The sequence below is a fragment of the Dufourea novaeangliae genome, unplaced genomic scaffold, assembly GCF_001272555.1.
Source record: "Dufourea novaeangliae isolate 0120121106 unplaced genomic scaffold, ASM127255v1 scaffold67, whole genome shotgun sequence".
Lineage (NCBI taxonomy): Eukaryota > Metazoa > Arthropoda > Insecta > Hymenoptera > Halictidae > Dufourea > Dufourea novaeangliae.
In genome coordinates, this window is record NW_015373941.1 from 175970 (window position 1) to 200343 (window position 24374).

The 24374-nt window shown below is 34.0% G+C and overlaps 3 protein-coding genes across 4 annotated transcripts; 1 reads left to right on the forward strand and 2 right to left on the reverse strand.

Annotated features, from left to right (window-relative positions):
• Positions 1 to 229: 229 nt before the first annotated feature.
• LOC107185697 (ribokinase-like) lies at positions 230 to 2523 on the reverse strand. The gene is made up of 7 exons (XM_015573443.1): positions 2419 to 2523; positions 2002 to 2134; positions 1599 to 1725; positions 1315 to 1476; positions 1150 to 1241; positions 855 to 1043; positions 230 to 430 (listed from the first exon to the last, which is right to left on the reverse strand). Exons 1-7 carry the CDS (start codon positions 2466 to 2468, stop codon positions 254 to 256), a joined length of 930 nt encoding a protein of 309 aa, XP_015428929.1. The 5' UTR covers positions 2469 to 2523; the 3' UTR covers positions 230 to 253.
• Positions 2524 to 3533: 1010 nt separating this feature from the next.
• LOC107185684 (serine-rich adhesin for platelets) lies at positions 3534 to 11464 on the forward strand. Of its 2 annotated transcripts, none has more exons than XM_015573422.1 (8): positions 3534 to 3809; positions 4346 to 8165; positions 8530 to 8699; positions 8789 to 8964; positions 9056 to 9266; positions 9362 to 9505; positions 10602 to 10765; positions 11212 to 11464. In XM_015573422.1, exons 2-7 carry the CDS (start codon positions 4394 to 4396, stop codon positions 10752 to 10754), a joined length of 4626 nt encoding a protein of 1541 aa, XP_015428908.1. In that variant the 5' UTR covers positions 3534 to 3809; positions 4346 to 4393; the 3' UTR covers positions 10755 to 10765; positions 11212 to 11464. The 2 variants fall into 2 exon arrangements, with proteins under 2 accessions (XP_015428908.1, XP_015428909.1); XM_015573423.1 differs by lacking the exon at positions 11212 to 11464 and adding an exon at positions 11023 to 11087.
• Positions 11465 to 12523: 1059 nt separating this feature from the next.
• LOC107185666 (supervillin-like) lies at positions 12524 to 24374 on the reverse strand. Its single transcript, XM_015573401.1, has 28 exons — positions 24035 to 24374; positions 23365 to 23547; positions 23063 to 23196; positions 22858 to 22995; positions 22648 to 22777; positions 22328 to 22574; positions 20761 to 22176; positions 18345 to 19069; positions 18030 to 18268; positions 17858 to 17942; positions 17608 to 17761; positions 17163 to 17421; positions 16782 to 17058; positions 16580 to 16678; positions 16334 to 16502; positions 16098 to 16255; positions 15777 to 16018; positions 15510 to 15711; positions 15286 to 15437; positions 14739 to 15200; positions 14501 to 14651; positions 14277 to 14428; positions 13930 to 14202; positions 13560 to 13683; positions 13300 to 13494; positions 12965 to 13239; positions 12745 to 12900; positions 12524 to 12646 (listed from the first exon to the last, which is right to left on the reverse strand). The coding sequence occupies exons 2-28, from the start codon at positions 23543 to 23545 to the stop codon at positions 12560 to 12562; spliced, it is 6882 nt and encodes a 2293-aa protein (XP_015428887.1). The 5' UTR covers positions 23546 to 23547; positions 24035 to 24374; the 3' UTR covers positions 12524 to 12559.

A 24374-nucleotide genomic window follows, 5' to 3' on the forward strand; every position in this document is an offset into this window, starting at 1 on the left:
TACACTGGTATCATGTCGATACATACCTATTACATATCGTTCCCAGTGACTACACAGTTTAGAACAATATCGGTACTGATTGCTAATAGAAAAGAATAAGACAATGATTCTGAACAAAGAATCGAAAAAAGAAGGGGGGTGGGTAACGGGTTGTGAGTGGTACACCGTTTGAATAATAACCGAAATCGTACAATAACAAACAACGAACACAACAATGTGTTTATGAGACAACAATCATTTGTTTTTTATTAAATCATACAAAAAGATCCGGTGACAAGCTGCTCCTGGTCGGGAAGCTTGCGTGTGTGCCGAGTTTCAGGACGGATTCTGTGGCGACCACGCAGGCTCGTCGGATGCATTCGTCCATGGAAAGCCCTGGATGATACGCTTTAAAATATGCAATAGCGCCCAGAAATGCATCTCCAGCTCCCTGTGCATGTAGAAGGAATACTATTAGCGGCACGTGGACTGTCAATCTTTCGTTCCCTTTTCCAACAGTTGAATCAATTTTTTTAAACAATTAAACATAAGAGTAAATTTCATTTTAGTATCTGCAGACGAAATTCCTTCAGATGATAGAACTTCTTGGACACGCGAGTAGAATAAGATCTGTAGGTTTCGACGAAGTAGAATAGGAACGGACGTGGTCGGACAAATACACAGAGACTAAGGGGAATTAACCACTAATGGTTAGACATTCTGGTATGTACTTGGTTTCTTCAGGATTGTCTCATAAGGATTTCTACAGTTGGTAGAGAGCTACAAAGTGTGTTTGTAGAGATGAGTCTTAATTATACTGCACCCTCTGTACACATAGATTAAGTCACCCTAAAGATATCCAATAATAGACGTACAGTTGTATCCACGGGTTTGACCCGCCTGGTAGGAACCAGTGTCGCAGTCCTATTCTTCCTAGATGCATACGCTGCTCCCATTTTTCCCAAGGTGAGGATAACTGTATTACAACCATTGTCCAACAGCTTGTCAATGGCTTCCTGCATATTTGATAACCCCAACGGTTGCACCCCCGTCATGATTTCCGCCTAAAAGGTACCTTTATATTTAGTCATCGAATAATGCCGCGGTTTTTTTTTTTTAAACTTTCCATTGACTCTGAAATACAAGAATACCTGACGAGGATCTCCGTACCTCGGTCTCGTTAACACAGAATATATCGCAGAGTGACAAGAGGTCGTAGTCAACGTGTTCCATCGCAGGCGCCCCGTTCACAATCGACAAACCTATCGCATTACATTTTATACAACTATCGTAATTGAATGGAGGAACATAGAGACCTTGCCGAACGCAACTAACCGTGGTCTTTATGGAGCTTTAAAGCGTGCCGCGTGGTTTCCAGGGGCGTCTCAAATTGGCACAATAAAACGGCAGCGTCTCGCACTACCTCCGCCGCGGCGTCCACGTGTTTCAAACTCAACGACTCATTCGATCCGGACACGATCACTATATGGTTCTCGCCTGGAGAAAAAAAGGAATTTCGCATAAACACTTTTATACGACAGTTTTGTATCACGCTAATGAATACTGAAAAGCACTTTGGTCACGATTATCTGTATCTAAGTTGTCCAGCGTTACCATACCGTTATCGGCGACCGTGATATGCGCTATTCCACTGTGCTGATTTTCTTGTATTTGAACATGCGCAACATTCACGTTTTCCTTCTTAAATATTTTTAAGTACTCTTGTGCATATACGTCTGAACCTAACTGTATTGAAAATGAATTATAGGTGAAGCTTATTTAATTTCAATTTATTGAGAACTAACTTACGTACTACCACAATCTTGGGTAACTCAGAATTATTGAGAAGGGTAACAAAGTTTTTTGTATTGGAAATTTAAGACACTATATGAAATTGGTCAAGAACATTTTAAAATTTGTGCTGATTTCTACTACTTTGAAATTGTATAATAATTATCCCATTGGTAGTGCTAGAGTTAATAGTGTTTTTATAGAAAAATAAATGAGATCAGTGAATCCTACTGAAGCAACAATTGCTGTTGATGCACCAAGCTTTGCAGCAGCCACACATTGATTAGCACCTTTGCCACCATACTTTATTTCAAAGTTGCTACCGACTAGAGTCTCACCAGATTTTGGTAAACGCGGGGAATAGCTAAAACAAAAGTACATTCTTACCAAATAGAACAAATTATTTGTATGAAAATATAAATGTTATAAAATTTGTAATATTTATCTAACAAAACTTACACTTTGATTTTGTAATGATGTAATAGTAGTGATGATAAAGTAATGATGTAATTTTATTGTTTCATAAAAGATGAGGAATATCATGTTGAATGCATATTGTTAATTTAGAATAAACAAGTCATATACATTTTATTACACAAATTACGAAACAGATTATTTTTAAGTTTAACAAGTATTGTGTTCACTTACCTAGTAAAATCAATCATACATGAACCGACGACAACAATTTTTGGAGACATTTTCTAACGATATATTTGAACAATATTCTGAGATTTAAAGTATAAAACTTTTGGAAGGTTATGTAAGCGATAGCTTTTATACAAGAATGGTTTCTTTTGATCAAGAAACAAGAATAGCTCGGTTTATATACACGCATATAACTTGCTATCTGGTTTTATCACAATTATCACATGCACCAGCATATCCCGAGGCTGATAAATGATTTGTTTATTGTAGTCATAATCTACGAAGAACATACATACCACGATGGAGAACAGAAATTTCAATTTTTAATAATAAAATTGTTTAAAACTGGTACAAATTAGAGAAATAATATGGGAATTTAATGTTAAAAAGCTGCTTTTATTTTCAGTTAATTCATTTCGAAGTACATATACACTTTGTAACACTACAGAAACAAATGTGTTATCAAATTACACTTGTATCATAAAAGATAAAATAAGTTTTGAACTTTAAAACCTACAATACAATCTAGTATCAAAATACAAAAATAACAACAATGTTTGAAGTACAATTAAAGAACATGTATTTAAGTTATCATCCATACGTACATTTAAAATGGTACGTAGATAAATAAAATACCACACTTTAATGGAATTTCTGGCGACATCTATGGGAATATGAATGAATTTATGAATTAAAATATATTTACCTTCACGATACCCTTTTTATTAAACAAGATTATGGACATATATATGTATACATATTCAATGTCATAATTAATCATTTTAATTTTGAATACAGATAAAACAGTAATTTGTAAATAATAAGTTACTCTTTCCAATTCATAATATCAAACCAAAGATATATATATATGTATTTCAAATTAAATAATATAATGATCACAATTCTATTAAAAGTGTAGTATCTTAAAAAAGATTATTAAATAAACTTTTTCTTTATATTTATTGACGCTTTGCTTCATTTCTATATCAATATATATATATATATTAATACAGAAAGAACTAATAATGACAATCGATCGTGGTTCTAGTGGTGAAAAAAACTTAAAATTTGTATCTGTATTGTAAATAATTCATATTTTATACTGTATTTTTTATAATTATTTATTGAAAATTCAATGGAGTGTAGTTACGAGTACTTGTGCTGGATTGGTGACAGCAGTACTGTAGCTACGTATTCCCAATTTCATTCTTGTAAACATTGCGTTTGAATTTAAGGAAGTAATCGCTTTCTCGTATGAAATCACTTCATATATATAATTTAGCGAAAACGTATGTTTAATGGAGACGTTTGGTCGTCAGAGAATTCCCTTAAAGATTGAATAATATGTGATTTTCTTTGGGATCGACAGAGTATGGATACAGCATTCTTGGTTGGTGAGTTTTTCACTCTGCCATTGAATTTATTTTATATGTATATTCAAAGAAATCACTACTAAATAGTGTAGTAACATAAACAAACCCACTTTAATTAACAAGTCTCAAACGAATTTATTTTTGGGTAACAAAATTGAATAGATTAATTTTAATAATATCGTACATCGTACCATTTATCGTGGCTTTATAAGTTGTCGAAATATTCAATCATTAAAGCATACTGTTATAATTTTATGCTAAGAATTCCTTCCTACAACGTATTGAAGTACTTTTTTCGTGCACGAATTATGCGATTAAATTTTCCTCGCTGAAAAGTTAGTAAAGTACATAGAATTCTGTATTTGATTTTATAAGCTATCTGTGTTAGGTTATGGTACACCTAAAACAATTTTTATTTCATCTATTTCACTGCAAGAGATCCTCCAAGTAAAGTTCAGTTATTTTTCCAATAATGTGAAGAATTTGATAATGATTTGTTTTAGCTAATAATTTTTTTCATTGTTTCTCAATTACTAATTATTCATTCTCATCAACAGGGCAGTCCATGGTACATTAAATAAGTGTAATGAACTTAGTATTTTACCATGGAACAAATAGATGAAGTACAAAACAATACAGTTGAAGTTCAATCGGTACCAGTAATAGATTTATCTTCTGCGGAGTCAGAATCAAATGAGGATGTGACAATTATTGGAAACATTCCTGAGGATCAGGAAAATTGCTCCAAAGATTATACAGACAATGTAATGGAAGCTCCTTTCTCAAAGAATGAATGTGATTTAAACATTTTGGTACGCAAAGTTGATATTGATGAAGAAGAAATAATGAAGAATGTTGATGCTAATGTAACTAGTGAGTTGCATCGAGAAACAGTTAATAATGATATAGAAGAGGCAGCTCAAGCTGGTACACAAGAGAAAGTTAATAATGACACAGAAGCTGACAATGACCATAGTGTACAGAATGTGGTAAAAACTGAAAAAAAACAAACTACAGTATCAATTGATGCTGAAGACATCGAAAAATGTGCAGATAAGGAATCCTCAAATAAAGATGATTTTATTGATTCAAATGACGATCGGGAACTCAGCACAGATAAGAATAAATATCAAAATCTTGAAAAAGATGTTTGTACGGTAATAGATATAAATACAACTGATGATACCAATACTCAGTGTCAAACGTTAATTAAATCTCTTAGCCAGACATTCGAAAACAAAGACCAATCTCTGCATGTTGCGGATACAGAAACAGATTTAACTAAATTGGTTGATGATAATTCAGAAGTTATGGTAGTAACTGTAGAAACAGTACCCCTCAACGATTCAAATGAAGCTCCTAAAGAAAAAATTGTTGTAACCATGCATGAAAAAGATATTTTAGTAAATGCAAATAAAAATGACCTTTCACAAAAAGAAAAGGAAACAGAGAAAAATAAAATTATAAACGAACAATTCGATTTGATAGAATATAGTCAAGAAACTGATGGAACTATCATTGAGGTGATTTCAACAGAAGTAATACAATCAGAGGTTTCTAAAGCATGTACTCAAGAAGACAATGAACTGATTTCAAAACTTACCACTTCTGGAATTGATCTTGTAACATCAACCACATCTGAAGTTGCCACCAGTTCACAGATTATAGGTACTGATGTAATAATTAATGAAGACAAGATAAAAAGTACAGGTACTGACAAACTTGGAGAAAATGATACAGAAGCACAGTTAGATAATGATATCAAGACTGGCACATGTGATCATTCAAATAGAAGTAATGTAAAAAAAGAACCTGATGATATTAAAGTTAATATCCCTACAAATGTGGATAACTCAAAAAAAGAGTGTAAAATAAATAAGGTAAATAAATCAGTTTCAACAACTAACAAAAGAAGCGTAATTCAAGATATTTTTGATGACTGGGGCGATGAAAATGCAGAGGAGGATAATCAGTCAATTTCTAAAGAGCATGATACTGTGGAAATTGAATTAAAAAGCTTGTTAGATGACACACGATCAAGTCAAGCTGTGGAAGAAGATACAATACTAATTCTTAATGAAGAAAGTATAGAAAAAGGGGATACAGATACTGGGAAGACTGTAAAAGTTATTAAAGGTAATAAAGAAGTACAAATATCAAAAGAGCAGGCAGATAATAATCAAAGTGTAAAAAAGCAACAACGTTTTGTTAAATCATTGAAAAAGGATCCAGTAAATTTTACAGTGTCACAGAACTTTGGAAAGTCTGTAAAACACACAACACACGATTCTATTACATTTAGTCAAACATCGTCTCAAGCAAAGATTATACCTCTTGCTAATCGTGGTCGTAATTTGACTAGTCAAATAGCTTCACCAGCCGAAGTGACGGAAGCGTTAAAAGAACGGCTTCGTGAGAAACAAAAAATTGTGGAAGCACCACCTGGACCCGATATATTTTTCGTTAAGAAACTAACTCAGAGATTATCAAGTAAACTAGCAGGTGGTCCAATGAGTACTTTACCAGCACTTATACCATTGCCTCAGCCTTCAATTCAATCATGCACTCCTACAGACAAAAAGACTACAGAAAATATAAGTACTGATGCGAATAAAGATACTAGTAAAGAAATTAATACACAAACTACTGAAGCAGATAATAAAGAAAGTAACTCTGATAATAAGGAATTATTGGCAATATTAGAAGGTGATGTGGATCCTGATTGGTCAAATTTGAAACCACCAACGCTAACAGAAGAAGGAAAGGGTCCAGTGAATGTTGAAGAAACTGGTCCTAATACACCTCCAAAACTTGATCCTTTAGTCGAAAGGGAGTTAGCATTAAAGCAACTTCTGGAATTACCTATCATACCTGTTAAGAAAGCTGCCTCGCGAAAGAAAAAAACATTTAAATCTGCACCTGGTAAAACTGCTAAAGATATAGAAGGAAAATCTCCCGAAGTAACAAAGGAAATTGTTAGTATTGACTTAGCAGATGATTCTACAGAACCAATTTTAAACAATACAAGACCAGATACTGGAACATCCCCTGTAATTATTGAAAATACACTAGAGAAGAGTGTAGAATCGGCTTCGAGAGAACTACGAATAGATGAATCAAGATCAGGTAGAAAACGAAAACTTACGGAGAAAGCCAGAGAGCATGAAGAACAGCTGAGTATTGTAAAACGTCAGAAGGTATACAAAAGTAAAGTTTCATTGAACAAGAAACAGCCTCTAGAAAATGAAGTACAGCCTCCAGCAAATACAAGCTTAACTACTGAGAATGATGTTCTGAAAGAGAGTATTGCACCTGCTGAGACTGTAAGTAATGAAGCTGATGTTACAATAACAAAAGAAATAATAAATAAAGAGCTTACAAGTGAAATCGACCTAACATCGAATAAACCTGAGGCCATACCTGTAAAACGGCCAAAGCAGAGTCTCAGCAAGAAGGGATCTCAGTCTATTCCTAAAAGAAGCATGGTAGTGAAGAAAATATTGAAACAAAATATGTCTTCTGGTAAGAAGGTTGCTTTGAAGACAAAATTGAGTACATCGTCAAAAAAATCGGCATCAAAAGTCACTTCAAAATCTAAGCAATCAACACAGAGTAGTTCTGGAGATTCTAAACCAAAGAAGAAGCCAATTAATGAAATAGATAGATTGCTTCAAGACGAAGGCGTTGTAAATTTGCTGTACGATGTAGAACAACCAGACAAAAAACGACTAATTCCTATCACTAAATCTCAAGCAAAAGTTATGGACATTCAAAAAGTACAACGTGAGCTTAATTTTAGAAAAAAATTAGTACGCAGCGCTGTTCTAAGATTACGTACTGCAACAACAGGTGTGTCAAAAGTTTCTCCAAGGTCTAAAAGGACCACGATACACGGTAGTGATATACAAACGGATAAAAAAGTGGGAGAACAAGCTGCCACAGTCAAATCAAATGCTACACCTCAACAAGAATTTATTTTACCTGCAAAAATAAGGAATGCAGCAGATGCATCTGTTATAATTAGAAGACATTCATCTAGCTCTTTTTCTAGTGCGTCTGGAAGTCCTAGAGTTAGCATTGATAGTCCCGAAAAAATTGAGGGAACTAAAAACGATGAAGCAGGTTCCCATTCCCTGAGATCCACAAAGAGAAGACTTTCAGATGAAGGGACAAATGCGAAAAAGAGTAAAAAGAAAGTTGTACATAAAGGTGATATAGAAAGTATGGTTGCCAACAGTGTAGATGATAAAGCAGTTCGTCCGACTAAAAAGTCAGATTCCAAAAAAGGTGATAAGAATTCCAAACATGCTGATGCTACTATTACAGAGGAAACCAGTTCAGGCAAAGTTATAACAAGGTCGAATGGTACAACTACAGGTAAGGTAACATCAAAAACAAAAAAAAATGTAAAGAACAAAGTTACATTCGCTAAAACAAGTGAATCAGGTAACAATGAAGAATTCTCCAAAGGAGAAGATGAACTTTCAGCCTGCCTTGCAGAAGCTGTAAATGCTCTTTCAGTAGTCAGTGCTGGAAATCGGTCTGGAAGTTCTACACCTAATCGTAAGAGCAAAGGTGAAATCTATGATTTCATAGTGCTAGAAATGCTTTGTATTTTTGTCTAAATACTTTTTTATTTTATTCATTGCTCATATTATTAAAAATATGCGTTATAAACTATAATATTAATCGTATTTATGTTTAAGAAATATAAAGTACTGATTGAAAGGATGTTTTTCAGGAAACGCAAATATTGCCAAGATATTAGAATTGGATAATAGCAAAACAAAAACAGAATCGCGAAATCAATTCAGTAATAAAGAGATAAATGTACGGCGACACGGTAATCTTGTGCAACTAATTCTCACTCCATCGTCTTCAACAAAATTACGAAACGCCCTTACACTACAAGTAAAGAAATTTCGGAGCAATTTAAAATTATTTTTATGGTACAGATACCTAAGTACTTTGTTGATACAGTACTTGTTTTACATTCGTAGATGATGCAAGAGTTTCGTGAAACGTTATCGATCCTGAAAAAAGATGATGACTGTAGAGTTGTTTTGTTAACATCCACTGGTAGCAGTTTTTGTGAAGGTCTTGAACTTTCTATGTTACTACATACTAATACAGAAGAGCGACGAATTCAGGCCCAAGAAATGGCAGACGCTGTTAAGTATGTAATCATTGTAATTGAATATTTAAATAGCGGATTTTAATCTTATACGTTTAGTAGTGCTAAAAATCTAATTTTGTTTACCATATAGAGACTTCATTAAAAGTTTAGCTACGTTTAATAAACCGATTGTTGCTGGAGTTCAGGGCGCTGCAGTAGGACTTGGAGTAACAATGTTGCCTTTGTTTGATCTCGTGATAGCTAGTGATAAAGCAACGTTTAGTACTCCTTATGGAAAATTAGGACAAATTGCCGAAGGCGCTGCTGTTTTCACTTTGTCACATATACTGGGAAGTGCAATTGTGAGTACATTGAACACGTGTTCGCCAATCGTATAAAAAATAACCCATTAACATTACTATTTAATGATATAAGTATTGAATGATTTCGGTTACAGACAAGTGAATTACTTTTGGGTGGTAGAACTCTAACAGCTAGTGAAGCATTAAGGGCTGGTCTGGTTACAAGAGTCCTGTGGCCTGACAGATTTCAAGTTGAACTTCTACCAACTTTGAAGGCTATGAGTGAACAATCTTCACAGGTATGCTGTCTAAATTATCTAAAATTCTGAAATGAAAGACAGTAAGCTTTGTAGGCTGTCCCAGAGTAAAGTAATTCTTGAACATTTTCTGTAGTTCGGTTTTTGAAAATACACAAATGGTTCTTGGGACAAGTACATCTATAATATGTTGAGTACAAATCAGATCGTATGTGTCCACAAAATTCATCGGTGTCACACATTCTTTTCTATAAAAAATATAACGAAACTTAGAATATATACAAGACTCAACTCAAAATATAAATTTTTACGCTTGATGACATACCTTGACACACTTGAACGTTTGTGCGATGTGATCATTGTCTTCGTATGTGTACTTCTGTAGTCTCCAGTAATGTGATATTGGACACAAACAGTTTAATGTTACATTGTAAGGTATTAAGTAAGAATTAGTTGTATTACTTTTACCATATACTTTGATGGCTTCCTTTTTATACGTGCATAGATCCATGTGTATTATTGGAGTGCAAAACTGTGAAGGACGAAGTTTTAAGTAGCAAATCTCACATTGCAATTTATATGTCTACATACCTCCATGTGTGATTTATTATTGAGTAACTGAGACGTGTTTCCGAGTTGTTCATTCCATTTCCATGGGCATTCTTTTCCATTAGGACAACGGCATAGTCTTTCGGTTAAGCTGGACATCCAGAACCGGTTGTGAACCACATTACACGCCTCGTTAATTGTACAGTAGTGCAAATTACTTTCCCCATCTATCTGTATTAATACCACCTGTTAGACATTATCTCAATTCGTCGAATTTTCTATATTTTTGTATACACGTACACCAGCTGTATATTTGAAGGTAACATTGCTCGATTTACTGTTGATTATAACGTAAGAGCTAAAACATGTGGTTATTGCAATTAGGAGAAAAGAAATAAAGATCACCACTTTCATAGTACAAGTATACTTTACACTCGTTAATAGTGTAAGAATTGTGTCACAAATGACATTAAGATGTCCCTCTTGCACCTATATCAGTTATGTATGTGGGAAACTGATTAATATTTATGCTACACATTTGCATCTAAAATTTCAACTGGTTCTTCTATTTGTTTATTCAAATTTTTAGTCCATGGAAGCTACAAAGGCTTTGCTGCGTCACAGCTTAAGAAAAAAATTGGACGCGGCATTGGAATCGGAGACCTATTTGCTAATCCAGCACTGGTGTTCCACAGAATGTCAAACTGCCATAAAGGCTTACATGGATGGCAAAGTCCAGTGAACATTCAAATGGTAATCATACGTTTTCTCTGTACATTTGTCTTCAATTACTTGTACTTTACACATAAAAAATCGAAAAGTACTGAAAATAATAATAATAACATTAAGCGGGATAATTATTTTGATGGAGTATTACACATAGTGGTAAAAATTTTATAATGTGTATAGCAATATAGCAAAATGTAAATACATATTTGTCATTTGTTATATATAATTTGTATATGAAGTTGTACAATATATTATTTCTTACTGAAACAATTGTTTTGCAGTCGGTGTTTACATTAATAACGGCACAAGTTATGTTTTGTAATATCAAAAACATAAGATATAATATTGTTACAATACACTAAAGTAACAATTTAATGAAGTATATTCAGAAGTGATTATTAAAAGTTAGTTGTTACAAATTAAAAAGTTGCTTTAAAAAACCGTAATGACAATACAATTATATGCTACAGATACTCAACGATTTGAATGGAAGTACTAGCCACATATTTCGACACTACAACTAGTATTGTAAATTGGGCACGAAGAATAATAACAAGATAATTAATTTGGGAGACATTAAAGTGAGAAAAGGAGTCGTGACTCTGGTGCGTTATTTTGCATCAACGCACGATTATTTTTAAGATAAAACGTAAAGATATCGAAACATTCGATCAGATGGACTATTTTAATATTAGATCATTTAAGCAAATACATATATACTTTCCGCAGCATGTTATTATTGTTAAAATAAAATAAACGACCATCGTAAGCATTGGGGTTAATTTGTTCTTTGCATTGCATTATTAGCTAAATGTTGGATAGGATAGTGTTTAATCTTATAAATTACTTCAAAGTTACTGTATGATTCTTTCATATTCAATGTACTATCGTGCCTTGGTGAACATATGAAAATATGTAGACCATTAGATATAAAGAAAGATATTTGTAATTTACATTCTGAACAAGAAAACGTACAAACATATTTGATCAAACATTATGAATAGTTATAAATTTACCAAATTGTTTTCGGGTACTAATTGCGTGTTAATTGTGAATTATTATAATTTGATTAAAAAGAATAACATATCGATTATTTGTATTATACCGACTGTAGTTTACGAATACAAAATAATTAACTTATTTTACAATGTGAACATTGTATATCACTTCGATAACATATGAATTATAAATATGGAGAGAGTGCAAGTTAAAGTTATTTTAAAATAACACATGATACAACGGAAGTAAATAGTTTAAATAAAATTTGAGGGGTTTATAAAGGGTATGAAATAATACTCAAGGCAACATTGAGAAATTTCATTAAATACTGTTCAAAAACACAGAGTATGTTGTAAAGAATACAGTCGCTCTTGTACAAATGTTACACGTGTAAGAATAAGCCATTCTAAAACATATTGTATTATCAATGAATATAAAGCCCATACAAATATAAAGGAAATATTCACAAGCCAATTTTATGTTTAATACGTATTAAAAATATATAATTACCTATCTATATTAATTATTACATATATATATATATATATATATATATACATATATATATATATGTATGTATGTATGTATAATTATAGTATATATTATATTTGAGATAATAGTAAACATCTTCAATTGCATTATAATGTTAGTTCTTTTTCGACCGATAGGCAACTTTAGGCGTATTTTAAACGCAAATTTATGTGATTAGAAGTTAAAAAATTTTAATATTATAGACATCATAAAACAATTAACAAAAACTTTATTAAACGCTTTACAGGGGCAGCTATTATTTGTAGGATTGGCAGCAGGGGCGTTTCATCAGAAAAGCCCTATTTCTTTTTTAAGATTCACTTGTTTCCAGACTGGGAGTACTTGAAATTCTTCTTTACTCATTCCTAGTAGCTCCTATAAGAATAAACATATCGGGTACATGTATAATATGTAATTAGAATCAATATACTTAAATCTATACATTTGCAATTAATTTAACATGCAAAACTGACTTCAAAGTGATGTTGTGATAAATACAATTCCAAATGTGTAGGATCAACTCCTTCCGGTAGGGGTCGTTGTAGTAATTGACCCGGGGGATACGTGCTTTTCGTTAGTCGAGCTAACTCGTTTTCCACGGTCAACACTTCTCCAGGATTTCGACCGTCCTAATTACAAATCGTACGATTTTCAATCATAAAACATTCATAAATTCAATAATTATAAACCTACCTCAATGTTTAATTCTGCAATATCATCCTGATATGTCCACGTAGGGAATAAATTAATGAATTGCAATGGTTCCAAACCAGCCCAGACTAGATAAATTGGAAACTTTGTAGTGTCTGGATGCATATTTTGCCAATATTGCATAGCTGTTGTCATGGCTGCTCTTCTTTCAGCCTGCCATCTAACTGCTTTACTACCAGATTGATCCTCTGCTCCAGTATCAGGCCACCAGCCTTGCCATATCCATACTTCGAGTTTGTTGTCCAGCAAAAATAAAGCTGCAATAGTGACAATTAAACAATATTTGGAAAGACTAACAATCTGAAGGTATAAATTACCTGGTTGATTCACTTGATACAAGTCTTCCTGTAGAAAAGGAAACGGTGTTGCCAAAGAAGCACGATGAGGACACAGTACTTCCACGGGTTTAAATTCTTTAGAAATGCTTGATAAATGGAACAGTCTTGGAGTATGTTCCTGTAATTGGTCATTTTCCAACGATACGTATAATGATTTATTCTTTCCTCCTAATGCTAGAAACGAAACGTCTGATTAGATGTCCTAGTAGGGTATTACTTATACTTAGTCTTTGACTTACCATTGAAGAATTCTTCTGGTTCAATTCCTTCATTAACTTCTAAAATTTCTATATCACCTTTGGCCGACAAACCAGTTTCTTCAGGTCGATTTTCTTGTAATTTCTTTGCCACACTACTTGCATTCTAGAAAAATATGTTCATCAAATAAATAAAGTCAGTCATGTTTTTAATACTCTACGTGCTATGAAATAAATTTAGTACCCATATTTATTACAATCTAATTTTTGTTTTAAAACATAACCAGCACCACGATTAAAGCAAACAAGAAAAAAAAACACGAATCTTCTCAAAATCTCCGTGCCCAAATTGCTGTCGCTGATCAATTTATGAACGTCTTATTCGTTGTAATACAAAAGTTATGAAGAATACCTGTTTAATATGAAGTAACGCATTAGATCCATGCCATACATAAATTTTGTCGTTTTTAGTGTCTAGTAATATAAGAGAACCTCTGCTCCTTAACTGACGAGTACTGCAAGGAATCTCTATTAAAGACACCTCTGACTCTAAAGTACCTCGACATATGTACAATCGCCACCGTTGGTCCTGTTTTTTATCATTTTTCTTGCCACAGTGTACAATCATTCTTCCAGTAAATAAATTCAGAAACGCAGCTGGCTCGTGTCCTTGAACTACACGAAGCTGTAAGAAATGTACATGATATTTGGCACTATATATTCAATTCGTATTTTTCATTAAATTTAATCGATAATTACTTGAGGTGCTTGGTCGTTATCTAATTCGATAGTTAGTAACGCTGCTGCACCTTGCTCGTTCAAAGACGCACTTTGTCCTTGCCAAATGAAATAGACCGAACGATCACGACCCTTTGCGGAATGCTTTGAAGGCATACCGCTTAATTCACGACCTACAGAAAACAGAATATGGCGTATTTGAATACCGGCAGTACGAATACCGGCTGTATGTGTTTAATACTCACCAGTAATGGTAACTGAATACATCCAATATACAATATAACTATCCCCAGAATAAAACTGTCCAATAGATGAATCATCCAGAAGAGTATGAGAGAATTCATCGATGTGCCATACTTTCACGCTCGTTGTTGTAACGATGGTTTGCTTCATTAACTGCAAAGTAAATTATAATAAAATCATCTAAGGTCATATGTTTGTTCTTCGTTGTATATTAATTGAAATACTTGAACGCATATTTACCTCAGCATCGTACCAACCAGTACCTCTACCCAAATGGCTTCCTTCAAGAACTAAGTCCACAGGTGTGGTATTTTCTTCTAATAAATTATCAATGTTGCACGGTTCTATAGTTATAGTTCCATCGACTTGTTCTTTGTTGTTGTTTCCCCGAACTCGTATAATTCCAGAGACATTTGGCCAGTCGAGAAACTTTTCTCTGAATAGTATCGTTTCCACGTGTTGCGTCAACTTAGCAAGTAAGCACCATTTAGGTCTGACTTTAGCAGATTTACAATCTGTCTGCGATACGGAGCGTCTGCCAATCATGGATGCCGCACTAATTGGACACACAGCACATTCTGCGTAGTTGTATCCTTCGTTCCACATTTCTGTAGCGAGGTTCGTTGTAATTTTCTTCCTGTCAACGGAAGCACCCTTTCCACTCCATATGTACATTTCACTACCGAAGTCAAATACTAGCACCTTAAAAGGACACGTATCATTATCTACAATTAGTTGTAAGGGAATATATGTAATAATAAAACCTGGTTCTGTTATAAAAACGAACCTTATTTGGATCAAGCATTTCAATTTTTGGTATAGCACCCCAATATTTATCGAGGGGCACCAGTTCTTCATCCTTCATTTCATACATCATGTTCGTATGTATCATAGCTGTTTCATAAAGTTCGTCTTCATCAGGGTGGCCAGCATCAAATACTACGATTAATACAAAAGTAATTGATAATATATTTTTGTTGAATTTGTCTAGATTAAAAGGTATTATCTTACCGTCTACATTTTCAGTTTCAACGCCCAGGTAATTCCAGAATTTTTGCAATTGACTATTTGTACACGTTACTTTATCTTCATTAATAGTAATAACTTGAGTAGCTTGCGTACCAAGGTCTTTGTTCTGTTGAATTGTCATTGAAATTTTCGCACCACGAACCTTTTCAATAACGTTACAATATTTTCCAACGTAATTATATACCTGGATAGAAAAAAAGATATTGATAACAATATTGTTAACAAACAACAATGTATATCTGCATTTACCTCTGATTTTGTCACTAATACAAAATTGTCACCGCTATTAATGTTTTCTGCGATTGGTTCAATTAATTTCACTTGCACGTGACGTCTACCTTTAATTAAAATCAACATTAAATCTTTGTATGGTTGTAACTTATTTATTGAGGCATTCGATTCCGTTATATTCCTCAATGTTACATTACTGAAGTCTTCGGTCGAAGCTAGACCAGCTAGAGCTTCCATAGCCAAAGATGAATTTTTAGCGACTGTGACATAACATAATAAATAACCAATAGATTATTATAATATAATAATAATGTTTAATACTTCACTCTAAATACTTACGTTTTTCAACATTCAATTGTCTCATTACTTTTTCCGCAATACCAGTTCGTACTTCGGTGTACTCCGATCTTAAGTCAGTACGTGCCGCCAGCGTTTTTAGTGGATTTTTAGATACAACATGTCGCCTTTGTATCCGTATATTACGTTTCTGAACTAATCTATTGTAAAAATGTAAGCTTATGAAATTCACAATTTAACATATCGTTAATGATCTCTAAAACGAAAGAACAACATACAATTCTGACTGAGATGTAATTATATCAAAATCACTGGCATTTAAATCGACAGATTCAGCCTCACACTTCTCTAACGAGATTCCGGTGAAAAAAGAAGTAAATGTTTCATCATCTATCTTAGGTATTGACACAGTTGGAGATAAAGCTTTTCCTATTTTATTCTCTTCTCCTGTAAAATGTAACAAATTATAGGTATAGTACTGTCAAATAATTAATGTAGTAGTACTGTCAAAAGTCTCGACTAACCACTGTCATCACTTGCAGGTTCAGAAAAGCTCCCTCGCAGTTTACCGTATGAATCCTTGTTTGGACTAGTTGGCGTGGACAAAATTTCTTTTGTGCATCCTGAAAATACATTCTTTACTTTCAGTAGGTATCTTATCTGTATTTTATCCTACCGTATTCTTTCATCCACGAAAGGATTCAGAAATATACTAAATAATATTACCTCTTTTTGCTCTAAATCGTTCTGGACGGGGTGTCTTCTTTTTTTTATCTGTGATGTTTCCAGTAACATCGATAAGCGGTGAAGATGGACCTGTTTCCAATTTTTCCGGTAGTTCTACCTTCATTCTTCCAGCTACCGTGAACTTTGTAGCGTCCGACGCAGCTATTCTCTTCTTCCACCCTTCTGTGGCGGATTCTAACTTCCCAAGGCAATCGGCAAGTATTCCTTGCTTAATACTCAACTCTTCTTTAGTTGACAAATTAGTACATAATCCATCCTAATAAATAATTTTCATTAATGATAATTCGAGTTTCAAAAAAAAAGAAAAAAAGAAATCGTGTCAATCGACTGATATTTCTGTAAATAGAAATAGGTACTTACCGATGAATTAGACGATTCCGACACTATGCGTCGTTTCCAGTTCGTGTTACCGTTACGTTGAAGTGCCGCCAATCGATCTGCGATACTCATACTTGGACCATCATTGGTATCCAATGATGGTATTGCTTGCGTTGCGCTACGATATAATCCCGGAAGTTCTACACCATGCTGTTTCTGTGCTGTCACATTACACGATTCGCTTTCGTGTGTATTACTGCTAATCGCGTGGTGACTAGCGCTCTTCAACAGTGAAGCATACCTATAAGTATTTAATTACAATATACGTACACATCACCACTCACACTCCTTTACATAACACGTAATCTTATCAGTACTTATGGGAATGATTAAAAAATTTGACGTCATTTAAAATTCACATCTGATAACGTATTCCACAGGCAAAAAATACAGTAGCCTGTTCAGTATATTGATGAAAGTCATTCACCTGGTTTGCTTTGAGAAACGCGAACGACGAAGTAAGTCTTCATTTTTAATGGTGCACGATTCATGATTTCCTGACGGTTCACGGTCTGCTGTTCGACAGGTTTCTTCATCTTTTTTAGACGTGTTGATTTCAGTTCGAACACTGTTTACGGCATCTGATGCAGATTTTATTCTTATTCGACTTAGTTCATCCTGAGTATTATATATGTGAAAAGGAAGTACGTGTATTTGTTCAGTTTCAGACTGCCTACCTTCTGTACAGTTGTTCTTTTCCATGCCATAGGCGCTGTCCATATTGTACTGTGCGGTATAATTGCTTTCCGTTGCAGTTTCCTCCTAGGTACGGGATCTTTCGTCAATCTTAATGTTCTTATTGACATTACTTTTATAATTATTTTTTTAGGTTTACATACTGTGACTTACCTTCCTCTCTTCCACTTTAGATTTCAGTATAGATCGTCGTGAATCAGAATTTTCAAACATCTGTTGTTCCTGTTCTTCTAACTCTTTTTTAAGTACAGACTTTATTAACTTTAAACCTTCGAGTTCTGGACTCTTTGTTCTGGGCACAGTCTGTGTGTGCAATGTTGCTGGTTTTAAAATACTTTTTGGTAAATCAACTTGAGATAGATTCATTTGTCCACGAAGTTCTTGAGAAGCAACTATAAATATTGATAATTTATTATTGTCTTCCCTAGTTTAAAGTGTTGTAGTGGACGCTTAAGGTGTTGTACTCACTCTTGTCTAATGAACATTGGTGAACGACATTTAATGGAGATATTCGAGACGCTACTTCGACTTCTTCAGAGGTAACCGGTTGTGTTTTATAACGGGTAGCCGGCCGTCTTCTTAAATGCCTCTCCACTGGCGTGTTATTCGATACTGAACTCTTTTCAGTATCGATTTTTTGATTAAACAAGCGCACTCGTTCCGCAAAGCTTAATTTAGAAGGATTGTACTCGTCATCGGTTGCAGTTAAATTAGTTTCTGTTAAACTTGATTTTCTATTTGTGGTAGCGTTACGTTGATTCTGTAAAACGGCCTCTTGCACTTCTTGAAATGTCACTGGTTGGGTGTTAAACCTATCGTTTCCTTGAAGTTTTCGTTCTCTATAACGTTGTATCCCGCGCGAACTCTTGCTTGGTGTTCTGGGAGTCAAACTGTCCTTCTCTTTTGAATTTGCTTTCTCTTGTAAAGCTTTAAAATGCAATGCCAGTTTGGAAACACTATTACTGCGATGTACACCATTACTCTCATGAATGTCTGCGTCATCTTTCCTCTGCGAAGATAATACTTCGTCGTTTGTACATTCTTTGTCGTCAGTCATTTTGGCGGACAACGTAATATTTCTATCAACACTTTCATTTACAGGAAACTCATGTACTGTTACTTGATCCTTTGCTTCGACTCCAGATACTGTCCCAGTTTGTTTCTCCATCTCTACAGGTTTCTCTTTTGTTATGCTATAATTACATACAACATTAATTTGTTAAATATATATATAGATTTGAAAAGATATCACTATAACTAACATGATCTAGTCTAAAATGTAACAGCAATGTATTACCATTGTTATTTTCACAATGCAAAAACTTGTGACTCTTAATCTAAATGTATGCACACAAGAATATTTAACGAGCGCTAGTTTCAGGGACTTAAGCATTTTTTTACATCAGTAAAATAATAATGTTATAAATCTAGCTGCAGTTAACACGAAGTATATACATGTAACATCTAAATTTTTTTCAAACTGATTGTACATACATTGAGCGAAACGTGTAGAGAAAATAGGCGCATCTTTTGCTCAATAAAATATAGAACTGACTCTTTATAAATAAAAAATACAGAAGTACTACCTCGAGTCTGAATTAACTTTTAGACAGATGCACAGGTTGTGTGCATGATCCGATTCTCTGTTTTCTGGTAGCTTTCAGAATTGCTAGGTGGTCTATAATTAAACTTGGCACAGATTCAAAGTCTTACCAAACTTGTATATTACTATACCAAGTAAATGTATAAACAAATATCTATCGTAGAATGTTACAAATTGATAATACTGATGGATAATTGTAAATTAGTTAAATAAAAGCTACACACTTCGATATAAAAAAATATGTACACATAATAATAGTAATGACCATATATAGTTTGTACAATTCAGCATGTATCTATTCCTTGTTAAATATGAGGAAACAATATTTACCACATTGAAGAAAATAATGCAACTTGTAACAATAATAAGAGTTGGTAATTATTTAGAACATGGTTCTCAGCACCGATTTCAATGAACTTGAAATATGTTGTCAAGGCCATCATTCTTAACAACTTTTCCCTATACATATAATAGGCAGTCTCTTTTAGTTTCCGAGATATTTGCGAAAAACTGCTCCTACTAAACATTGAATTTCGTCTATACGTGCACGTTCATGGCAATGTGTGCGTCAGCATCGGGCGACCTCTTACCTCCTGTTCCTATAAATATAGCACAACAGCCGGCAAACAACGGATGAACTTAAAAATCATACTTAACCGATTTCAGTGACTTTGAATACTGAAATCAGTATAATGCGTTGAACAGTATATATTTTTTGTTCTTTAACTAGCTTTAACCTACTCAAATCAGTATAATACATATTTTGAACAGTATTTTCAGCTTTTCGCGAATATCACCTGTAAATACAATGCAGTATTACTGATTCAAGTAGGTCAGAGCTAGTTAAAAACAAAACAAAAATACTGTTCAAAGCATTATACTGATACACTTAAAGTATGTAGTAGTTAAATGTATAGATTTACCAAGTAGTAGACAAGAATAAATCGACTCACCCGTTCTATCTGTTGCTTTCTCAGCCACTGCGACGTATTTATGAAAAAAAAATACTAGCGGCAGTCGCTGCTGACAAATAGGCTGTCACGGACGTATACGTATAGACAAAATTCAATGTAGTAGTAGCAGCAGTTTTTCGCGAATATCTCGGAAACTAAAAGAGACCGCCTATTATATGTACAGGAAAAAGTTGTTCAGAATGATGGTCTTGACGATATATTTCAGCGTCACTGAAATCGGTGCTGAGGACCATGTTCTAAATAATTACCGAGATCTATTCTGAATTGTTTTCTAACAATATACATTTATAAAATTTGCATTACATACCTGTTTAATGTGTCATAAAAAATAGGAGACACATTGGCACTCTCACCACCCAGGGAAAGGTCTGTCTTTAAATAGTTACTGTTGGTCGTTAATCTCGTCTGTAACTTATCTTGTAACACATCACTCATAGATGTTAATTCAAGAGATCTTCGTTTATTAAGTACTCCAGTGAATTCATTAGGAATATTGGAAGGCTGCACATGGCCCACAGATTGTGCCCGTTTCCGTAAAAATAAATCTGCTGGTTCAGTACACACTTCGTTAGTAACTACTGTCTCATCGTGTAAGTTCAAACGGACTCGTGATTCATTGTCTCTACTACCCGGTTGCTTCAATATAGGTCGTACAAGATCATTTTCTATTACTCCAGACGTTCTACCTTGTAAGGAACGATTTCTGAACATAGATAGTTTCTTCGGCGATGTTAATTCTATTTCGTAATTGCATTCATCCTGTGAATTCTTTCGTGTACATTTCAATATAGTCTTTTTTGGTTTGTCATCGTGCTCGTCCGACTCTGTACTCGACTTCTTCTTCAATATTGGTCGTGGCTCTAAAGACGGTGGATCGCTACCAAACGATTCCTCTCTACTGTGCTTTTTCTTCAGTATCGGCCTTACCTCAGAGCTATCAAGTATTTCAGGACCGATCACACTTGTTGCATCCATTGTAATGGTCACGTGATGATTAACATTACTTGTCCGTAGGCTATTTGTAGATTTTCTCTTCAGTATACCCTGTGGTTCCAAAGAACCAGCCTGGCGATCCTCTCTGTCATCTTCTCTAGACGATTTTCTCTTCAATATAGAAGTAGGCTGAGGATCCGGACTTTGATCTCTTTTAATAATTTCGTCCAAAGACGATCGCCTTTGATTCTTTAATATTGGCCTGAATTCAGAATACGTATTATCGGCGAAGGAGATATCTGGTGAACAACTGCGGCGTCGAAGAATTTCACTTTCGTCTAAACTACTGCGTTTCTTTAAAATGCCATGTCTTTTATGCGTAGGTTCGACCACAGACGGTGAAAACGTTACTGGCAAAACGGTATGAGTAATATTAGACACATTCTGACCCCCTTCGCTATCAGACATCTTGTGTTTCAGAATTGAAACTGGTGTATGCGAGTGACTTAAAAATCCATCCTGAGAATGTTCTTCATTCGATTTCTTTAATATTGAACATTTTCTTGGCGACGATTGCAAAACGTGTACATTATTCGTATTACTTTCTATATTACTAATGGCATTGCCTTGAGACGATGTACTAGACGAATGATTTTCCGATTGTGGTCCATAATTTGAAGACAAATTTGCTTGTGACGTGAGTCGTTCCACGCGTTCAATCGCAGACTTCGTTAACGCTGTTAACGCATCAACTCTTCTTGAAACTTCAGAATCACTGTGGCCGCCACTACTGTAAAATTCAGTTTAACATCAATTTTATATTTTCATAATAAAAGAATAGAAGAATATAGAAAATAATAGGATAACAGAAACAATACACAGGACATAAATCACAAGTATATACGAATAAACGTTCTCCAATGGTGAACAAATAAAATTACCTAGTTCGTTGTATATTTGAATATTTAGTGCTTGCAAGAGGATTAACAGAAGGCGATGTAGAGGTTTTTGGATGATTTGTAACATATTGAGTACTAACTTTCGGATAAGCCGTTTTCGATTCAATCGGCTTTTTACTTAAATTAGTTGTTAGCTGACGCTGATTACTAGAATTCGACGTAGATATTGTATCAGATATGTAACTTTGCTTAGCTGATTGTCTTCTGGTTCTTCTGTCATTACATTCGGCTAAAAGATGTACATACTGATTATTTGACGAATATTAGTAACAACTTAACAATTATCTTGATAGATTACTTACACTGATTCAAACGATCTCCTGTTGTTTTTTCCATGTTGAGTGACTGATTTAAATACGATTTTCGTTTATAACTTTTATCCCTTTCTCTTACAGGATTTATAGCAGTACTGTTACTTGATACTGAATTTTCCTGTATACATTATTAGATATTAGTTGGTTACTTACATTAATAACGTATTATACAATCACACATTAAAAAGAACTATTTACATCCTTAACTGATGAACTAGTCCTAGGTTGGAGATTTGATGGAGTAGAAGTTTCTGACATACCAAATCTCCTGGAGACTAATGTGCCACCTATATGAACAAAGCAAATATTATGATGCGTAAAGTATTGAGCATTGAACTTCTAGCTCCTCTTCAACTACAGCTACAAAATATAAGTTACCATTAGGTGATATAATTGATGCAGCCCTTAATCTGGAAGCTTTAGTTTCACGAATTGGAGTTGTCTTATGTGACAAAAGATTCTTACCACTCTCTTTAGTTTCTGATCTTGGAATTAAACGACTGTTTTTTTCCAACATGGAGGTACGAGTCTTATTCTCTGTTGTGAAGACAATGAAAAACATTTATATCAAATTGAAGTAGGCTGCATACATTCTACAAATCTATGTATCGTTTAGCAATTGTTCTGTTCAAATGAATTATAAGCATATGAACATATTTTTGCAAATATGGAAATTAATGGTTCTCTTGAAAAAAAAAAACTTACTGTTCATAGCACAAGCTGTTATATTCTTTTTAGCAGGGCAGTCTCTACTTTGTTGGCTGTTTTGTGTTGCATTATGGGTACAAACATTTCGATTCTCATATTGTGTGAAATTATTTTCTGTTCCATTTGAAGAACTTTCTTCACTGGCTGCCATTAAAACTGTGGCTCCAGCAGCTACCATTCCTACAAGTAAATAGACACATATCATAGCTAACACTTTTAAACACATTCTTCCATTGTCATCTAATTACATATATATATATATTTAATTTCTCCAAGCCCAAAAAGTAAAGGACATATAGGAGTATAGTGTAAAAAATAAAATAAAAAATTTTAACGGTTTCTATCGACAATTGAAATTTAATATGATTATCCAATAAATAAACAATTACGATAAACGTTAGGGAAAGTAATTCATTTATTACTCAAGAATTCAGAACATATGCGTGCACGGTACAGAATCTAAAAATAATCTTAACAAAAGTTTTCATCTATTTCGAAAACGAAATTCAACCGTACATATTGTTACAAAAACATCATAACATCTTACACGTACGACAAATAAGTATTAACTGTCGTTCTAACCATTTCTTAATAATAATGCCTGGATGTTTACAGTGTTTCAGTAGTTTACAATATAGATTATGACAAAGGCACTCCTCGCACTTACTGATCTAATAAAACTTTCGTTTCATTGCAGCCGATCACGATTCAAAACAAATCTACAAATAATCGAGAACGCAGCTAGTGACGCAGATGACTTGTGTCGTTATCACAGCTATTCAATAAGTACTACATACAAAATACATATAAAAAGCACCCGAATAAGTCGGGTGGACGTATAAAATTGTGTACAGTCTAAGTTTTGTCACGAGCAAAAAATTTACAACGGAAAGATAGATCCTCCTCCGGAATAGATTGCACAGGTATTAGTCAGTATCAGTATTAGTCATTGCAATTTTTCTCATAACCATGGACCTAAAGGACAGTGCACAAAGTAGACTTATGGA